This window comes from Carassius gibelio, chromosome B3, assembly GCF_023724105.1.
Source record: "Carassius gibelio isolate Cgi1373 ecotype wild population from Czech Republic chromosome B3, carGib1.2-hapl.c, whole genome shotgun sequence".
Classification (NCBI taxonomy): domain Eukaryota; kingdom Metazoa; phylum Chordata; class Actinopteri; order Cypriniformes; family Cyprinidae; genus Carassius; species Carassius gibelio.
In genome coordinates, this window is record NC_068398.1 from 26354321 (window position 1) to 26362604 (window position 8284).

At 38.6% G+C, this 8284-nt stretch overlaps 1 protein-coding gene across 1 annotated transcript; it reads right to left on the bottom strand.

Moving 5' to 3' along the window:
* Positions 1–148: 148 nt before the first annotated feature.
* LOC127953576 (hsc70-interacting protein) lies at positions 149–8046 on the bottom strand. Its single transcript, XM_052552777.1, has 13 exons — positions 7888–8046; positions 7403–7554; positions 7076–7127; positions 6020–6110; positions 5469–5542; positions 5092–5158; positions 4899–4983; positions 4707–4817; positions 4525–4627; positions 4217–4333; positions 4076–4133; positions 2613–2695; positions 149–1079 (listed from the first exon to the last, which is right to left on the bottom strand). The coding sequence occupies exons 2-13, from the start codon at positions 7510–7512 to the stop codon at positions 948–950; spliced, it is 1083 nt and encodes a 360-aa protein (XP_052408737.1). The 5' UTR covers positions 7513–7554; positions 7888–8046; the 3' UTR covers positions 149–947.
* Between the last annotated feature and the right edge of the window lie 238 nt (positions 8047–8284).

Below are 8284 nucleotides of genomic sequence, written 5' to 3' on the forward strand. Positions count from 1 at the left end.
AGTAAGTAACCAGGTAGTTGACAGTAGCCATTGACTTCCATAGGGTTTTTTTCCCATACTGAGGGTGAGTAAACAATGACAATTCATTTTTCAATTCATCTCTTTAAGTCAAATACAATTTAAAGTAAAAAACAAAACAAAACAGATGTCACATTTGCATCAACCAAAATGTTTATTGATTTAAATGGTGAAATCCATACAAGATGCAAATTTGTAACAATAAGAAAGTTGTTCATGATTGAATTTTCACTTTTTTGCATTTATGAGAGACAAAACAAAACAATGTTAGCTTACACTGAGGGTGAGGAGAGCAAAATACAAAACATTTAAAAGAAACACCCATGATATCTAAACAGGAAGTGAATGACTGATTGCTTTGGACAGGGAATATGTATTAATATGTATAAATATAATCTAGACCCCATTTTGATCCGGATCCCACTGGATAAGACCACAAACAAGCTATGTAGCAAACTGAATGGATGAAGGTGATCATAATTAATACTAAATCCCTGGAATGATTGGCTGCTGAATGGACAACACATTTGTTAAATCAAGTTTGTTAATGCAGCAACTGTCGGCTGAATTAGGCTCAAATCCAAAACCTGTAATATTCTGGAGAAGAGACCAGGATCAGAAGTGCTAAATGTGTCCGCCTCAGTGAAGCCCACAATATAGTTTGTCCCCAACAAAACTTTAAAGGAATAAACCCAATTCTTATTTCAAGCGTCACTCAAGCGAATCCCCCCACCCCGCCAAAAATGCGCCACATCTCTGGTCTTGTTCTGATACTCTCTCATAGTTTCTTCTTCCTTCATCAGCACAGAGTCGTCTAAAATCAGCATCTCACATGGCTCTTAAGCTTAGTGCTGTCTGTAATTTATGGCAAGAAACCCAGTGAGAAAAAGCTACAGAAGAGTATTGGAACTGGACCTAAATATCCCTTTTTAAGGCTGCTGGCCGCCAAACTTGGAGCTGAGTTTGTTGATCAGGGCCATGATTTTGGGGTTGCTCTGGTACTTGGAGATGTTGGCGGGGTTCTGTGCCACATCCTGGAATGCTGCCATCACCTCTGGGTCCTGGAAATGAGAATGCATAAACAATTTACCTATCATCTAAATATTACAGGAATGTCAGATACGGGAAAGTTTATTATAGACATTGATGAACATGGTTCAATACTATATCGTTATTAACTGACCCAAGTAGACCAAAGTAGGAAAAGTAATAGCAATTCATAATTTTGATTGTTCATTTATGATTCCAATGTATTGTGAAGCATCTGTGTAACAATAATCAATTCACACATCAATTTTAAAGTTTTTTTTTAAAGAGATTAATACTTAGTATAAAATTGATCAAAAGTGACAGTAAAGACATTTACATTGTAAAAAATGTTTTCAACATTGATTGTTTAGTGAACCATTTGAACTAAGAATCATCATGGATTTGACAAGAGACATGAGAAATGTATAATGATTATCGATTATATACATTATATATCGTTTTAATTGAGATAACTTCTCTGGTCCTGAAAAATACAATGAATAAATTCCCTGATTATTACAGGCCTTCTTTGACTTTAGACTGTAGAAGAGGTCTACAAGCAGGACCCAGCACCTGACCCGGGATCCGTATGGGTTCGGGCTATATTTCAAATGGTCAGTCGGGTCCGGGTCAGGTCCCAGTCTATTACTTCAGGTCCTGGGTCTGTTCAACATTGTGTGTAAAACCCGAGTTGATCATACTCGGAGAACACTCGGCCGTTATCAGAGTCAGTCAGTGCTTTGTGTGTGGTGTTTTGTAACCTTTAACTTGTAAAATTAGGATGAGGAAAGTGCGAGTCGGTATTTTGAAACAAGGTGGAACTGCACTGACTTAACCTTTGACAATTGGCTTTTTTTATTTAGAAGGCGGGAAATTTTCCGCCATACCACGCTTTGCAGTTTCTCCCAATTTTTCATAATAATATTATGAATTAACCGTCTGGTTGTTATATCTCAATAAAATTTTGGCTCGAGGAGCACAGAGATGATAGTGAATAAGTAAAGCTAACATCAGCAGCCATGGCACTGGACGAGCAGTCGTTATTATAATCCAAATGTGCAGAAAATCTCAATTATTATGCCAGTTGACTCGAGATACCAAAAATGCTAAACTGCAAAGTTGCATTTGTCATCCATCACCGTGACAACAAGGGAACTTTTGAATCTGGAATACTGAGTGGATTAAGCATTTCATTTGGCAAGAGAGGAATAAAACGGATGGACCTTCCTTGGCATGGAGGATTGTGTGCATTACAGTCAGGTACGAGGAAGAAGGCTACAAAAAGTTACATTCTCGCAACTTTTTTTATTGACTTGTTAATAGCAATTTGCAGTGGAATATGTGCCAATTGGGTCGAGTCGGGTCTATGTCTTTCTGGCCAAGTTTGGGTCCAGCTTTCAAATGATCGACGGTCCGCAACGGTTCCAGGTAGTTTATTTTTTTTATTTCTCGGTTCCACTCGGGCCCGGATCGAACAAATTTTTGGACCCGTGTAGACCTCTAGACTTTAGTTTATCTCTGTGTAAAGGCACCGTCCTGGTGCTCAGCAGTAAGAGAGTAACTACCTGCATGGCCATGAGAACCTCTGGGTCGTTGAATAGCTCATTGAGTCCAGGCATTCCAAACGGAGGAGCTCCACCAGCACCTCCTGAAGGAACAACAAATATCCACATCAATTACACCATTTCAAACAACTAAAGGGGTTGATCTTGCAGTAATCTCTCTTATGGTTCACCCAAAAATACAAATGACCCCATGATTTAGTCACCATCAAGCCATCCTGTGTGTATATGACTTTCTTCTTTCAGATGAAAACAATCAGAGTGGATGACATCGGCGTAAAACCTGTCTACACCTTGGCTTACATCGAAATCCTCTGACAATGTTCTTTACATCAAATTTGTGACCAGTGTTTTGTTTTACTCTCTCCTCTGTGTTTCTGTGCTTGTTTCTTCTCGCCGGAGCTTCCCACTCTCTCAGGAACATGTGTAAGACGGAAGCTAGAGATTATGGTTTATAAAGCTTTAAATATGGAAATTTATTACTTATACAAATGCATTGTTTCACTTCACGAGGCCTTTATTAACCCTCCGGAGACATGTGGAGTAGGTTTTGGAAAATAATGTAACTGCACTTTTTTTTTCAAAGTGACTGTACATTCAAAGTGACTGTAATAAACATATGTAAACGTGTATATTGCACTTTATATAAAAAAAACAAATTACATATATATATATATATATATATATATATTATCCTATAATTATCTTGAAGTCAAAGCCTTTAGTAATGAAATGCGCCGTTTTGTTGGAGTTATGCTTTCAAACGTCTCAGCGTGTAGCGTGCCAGGTTTTCACAACAAAATACACCCAATTGCTACTCAAAATTAGCCCAATCGCATTTTGACGTGGTCCACCGGTAAAAATTGTGTTATGGGGGTAAAATAATGTATTTTGGGGAGGGGGGTTGTCCTGGTAAGATTATTACTCCAGGGGCTATCATCATGTTTTTGGAGTCACCTTAACCTGTGGATACGAAACCAAATCCCGGACTTGGAAACACGGTCGCATGCTGCCAACTTGATGCTTCCTCTGAAAAGTGTATGGCATCAAAGTACAGTGAGAGCAATAACAGAGCAGGAAACTCCTAACCCTTTCGAATCGCTCTCGCTATATTTTGATATCATGCACCGGTCGATCTGCACAGCGCCGTTTCAAGCCCAACACGCCTCTTTAATCTCGCGTGTCATGTGACCGAGTGTAATCGCAGCTTTTTCTGAGGTTGAAAAATCTTGTTTTTTTCATTTCGCGATATTACCGCAAATGCAATTAATCACCCTAATGTGGAGCACTTTTTAAGATGGATTTATGCACTTTATTGGACTTCAAATTCTCGACCCCCATTCACTGCCATTATTGAGGGTGAGTAAATCATGGATACATTTTTATTTTTAGGTGAACTATTCTTATTTTGTTCTACAAGTCAATATGGCTTATTTTATATACATAAACAGCTTAGTAGCAGATACCTGGGAATCCTGGGAATCCTCCACGTGCCCCTCCAGCCTGCTGTCTGGCTTCCTCTTCCTGTACACACAGACAAACATTAACATGACTGACTGCAGACAATTCTGATTCAGTGGCTGGATGCAAATCAATAGATTTCTTACCCTCTGTGCTCTCTCGTGCTCCTCCCTTGCTTTCTTCACTCGTTCTTGCCGTGCTCTGATCTCTCGTTCTTCACGCTTGCGTTCATATTTGCGCCGGTGCTCAACAATTTTGCTGGCCTGCGAGGGAGAGGCGGGATCACATGACACACATTGAAGTTTCAAAATACAAAGTGTGCAGGGCAGGGGTGCTTCCAGGACAGGTTTGAGAACCCCTGTATTACATCATTCAAGAGAGTTCTCACAGAATGGCAAATTAACAACTTTTCTAAAAATAATAATATCACCAGTTCAGAGTTCTGCATTGATACCTTTGGTTGCACTTCTTTTAGCATGGCACTGGCCTCTTCATCATAGTCCAGTTTACATGCCATGGCCAAGTCTCGAGCGGCCTCCTCCCAGAGACCCAGCAACCTGTCCGAACGAGAGATCTTTATCAGCCTCAAGGCAGAAATCAAACCTCCTCCATCCAAATCTAGCTGTAGTCCGTTACTTGTGTGCCTTCCCCCTCCACTTATAAGGCTGGGCTGAGTCTGGGTTGATACTGATAGCTCGGTCACAGTCTCTGATGGCAGCGTTGGGCTTCTGCATTTTCACATATACGCTGAAAGACACAAACAGACGGAGTTACTCAACAGCCAATTGAACCAGGTCACTAAAAACCACAGCAGGGATGGGATGATACCTGGCTCTTTTGGCATACAGAATGGCCAGTTTCGGGTTGAGTTTGATGGCCTCTGTGAAGAGCTCTAGAGCTCTCTGTAGGTCACCTGAAAAGTTAGCATGTTTTTTTTAATTATTAACACAACTAAGGATATATAAGCTTTGATTAGATTATAACAGATTGCATCATTTCGAATAAGAAGCAGCTTCCGCACCGTCTCCTAACACTCCTATAGCCTCATTCTTCTTCTCGTTGGCCTGGTCCATCATCTCATCTGTGACCTGACGATAAAGAGAGCATTTCATCATCCCGTTTGAATAATTTCACTTTACACTAAGAGCTTGATGAAAGTATTTTGAAAGAGCAACCCAACACCTAAGTCACAGCTTCAGAGGTTACAATAACAATAATATAGAGCAGCAAGCGTACAATAACTATGAACTACTTGTGTAATGTATTCCAGCCTTTATCTTCAACCAATGGTCTTTTTAGACAGAGGAGGATGTTTTGAGTTCTGCACATTGCAGTATGCTTTTACAGTACAACAAACTCTTATCCCTATTCTGATTTTTCCCCATATTGTGTGTTTACCTCCATGTTTTCATAATCGCCCATCTCCTGAGGCTCATCTGTGTCCGGCTCAATCACTCCTTCATTGTCAATTTCTGAAGAAAAGTTCACATAGCAGCACAAGCATTAGAAACTGCTGCTAGAAAATAAGGGCACATTCTCCAAAACAGAGATTCGCAAATGATAAATCTCACCAGGCACCAAATGAGATTAAAAATTGACCATGCAGGGTAAAGCTTTACTGGCCAGTTATCTGGGAACATTTTTAGGGATTGCAACATAAACTATATTTATGCTACAGCAGACACTACACGTGTTTTTACAAATAATACTTTTATTCAATGCTTTAAATCTATTAAAAAGTGATGATTTATGATGCAACTAATGCTGTAATGGTTAATGGTAATGGTTTAGATATCAGCTTCTTATCAGACGAAATCGTGAGCCAGCAATGGCTCGAAAAGTTTTGTGAAAGTTCAGAGCTATTAACAATCCACAGAAAAGGCCAGAGCGATGGCATATAACGAGCAAACAAACAACAGATATTAAAGGAGATATTAGACTCAACCCACCTAATTCACTCTCTGAGCTCTCAGATGGCGGGGCAGGTTCGGGTTTGGGTTCTGGCGCTGCTTTGGGGGCACCATCACATGGACAGCTTCCCTACAGACAAATGAAAACACAGACAGCAGCAATCTTTAGAAAATGTGACCCTGGACCACAAAACAAGTCATAAGGGTCTTTTTTTCTTCTTCTAATTTTTTCGAAATTGCAGAGATCAACTATTTAAAGGTCTGGAATCTGAGGGTGCAAAAAAATGTAAATATTTGAGAAAAACACAAAACAAAGTTGTCCAAATGAAGCAATGCATATTACTAATCAAAAATGAAGTTTTGATATGTTTACGATAGGATATTTACAAAATATCTTCATTGAACATGATCTTTACTTAACATCCTTATGATTTTTGGCTTTAAAGAAAAATCTATTATTTTGACCCATACAGTGTATTTTTGGCTGTTGTTACAAATATACCCCAGCGACTTAAGACTGGTTTTGTGCTCCAGGGTCATATATATATCATAAAACAGCCCTGCCACAGTTGAAGATCACATAAAGTGGCATGGATCTAAAACTACCGTCAAATACACACTTAAATGCAACTTTACTACAAACCACTAAAACTGGAAGCAATTGTGACAGAGATACTGTATAGTAAAATGCAATTCTTAAAGTAATGATTAAAACATTTTTGTTTGAAAAAAAAAAAGCTAGATATTTTCCATCCACAATTTAATGTATGCAGTTCTGTTTTGCTTTATTTGATTAAATGCTTTGTTGCAATGTTATGTGATTTATTCATTTGATTATTTCATAATTTATTGATTTCATTTGAAAAAAGCTAGTTATGTTTACATTCACTCTCAAGATCTATGAAACATGTGGAAAGCATTTATTTCCCCATTCAGGGTAAATGAATAGTCACTAATACATCCTTGTATATATATTATATATAATATTAATAATATGTACAGACTGTTATGCTGTGTGTGTGTGTGTGTGTTTAGGTTGTGTAATAAAGACTGAATAATTCTGAATGATTAATTCTTCTTGTTTTCTTTTCCTACCTTGCATGATGAGCTGTCATTCTTTGTTGGTGATGGTATGTCTGCTCCCATTCTAGAATAAAGTAACACATTTAGATTTGATATGAGTCACAGAGGGATGTTTGTTTATCCGAGTGCTCCACCGAAAGTGGACAGAACTAGAACTTTCTGGGAGCCACATGTCACGCTGGATGTGGGTGCGACTGCTCACACAGACACTACACTTCGACATAGAAACCCACGTTATTACACAACAAACTTCATAGTTTATCATTATAGTAATAGAAAAACATAACATTTATAATCCGGACTGAGTGCAAAACCATAAACCACAAAAACAGCACTGACCCCTGTAGCCAGCTCTTGAAGAAGCCCATCTCTGGTAAATGCAGCACAGATGGATTGTCTTTGCAGAGCTGCACAAATGCCTTTAACTCTGACACTTTCCGTGGATCCATATTCCACAACACCGACCAAACTCACGCAGAGAAAACAACCAGCTGGAAAACAAGGAAACGTGCGTAACTATTATTATTATTATTATCAAATAATTATAATTATTCCCGTCACATGACGTGTCCGATCAGAGAGCGAGCTTAATAAATCAGGCAACGCCAGAAACGCCAAGGAGCTGTGTAATGCAACAGTGCAGTAAATAACCAGTAATGAGTTGTGCACGGGATTAACGCACGCGCTGCATAGAAGCTTCTGGAAATAACGCGCGAGGAAAGGCAATTTGTTACATCGGCGTGGAATTTTTAATTATTATTTTATTCAACTGTCTCAATAAACGATCATTCAAAAAAAAAAAAAAAAAAACGTTAATATTGTACCTGAGAGAGCAAAGTGCCTAAAACGCGCTTCCCCAGCAGCGATTCGAGGGTCGCGAGATCGCACATGCGAGAACGCGGAATTCTGCGCAGGCGGGAATCAAACCACTTACTGCTATGACAAAACCAAAACAACAGGGGTCCTTCTGGCACTGCAGCCGTTCTGGTGTAAATGGTGTAAATTTCTTTTACTGTCTATGGTAAATGCAGAACATATACATATAGCTTAAAAAAAAGAACAAAAAAAGTTTATATATTTATAAATACATATACATACATATATACATATATATAGCCTAGAGGACGTCCTGTTTGATTTTCATAATTATAAATGACCCATTTCAATCAATATTATTTTGTTAAATTGTAACCTGTTTTAGGCAAATTCTATATGCATTAA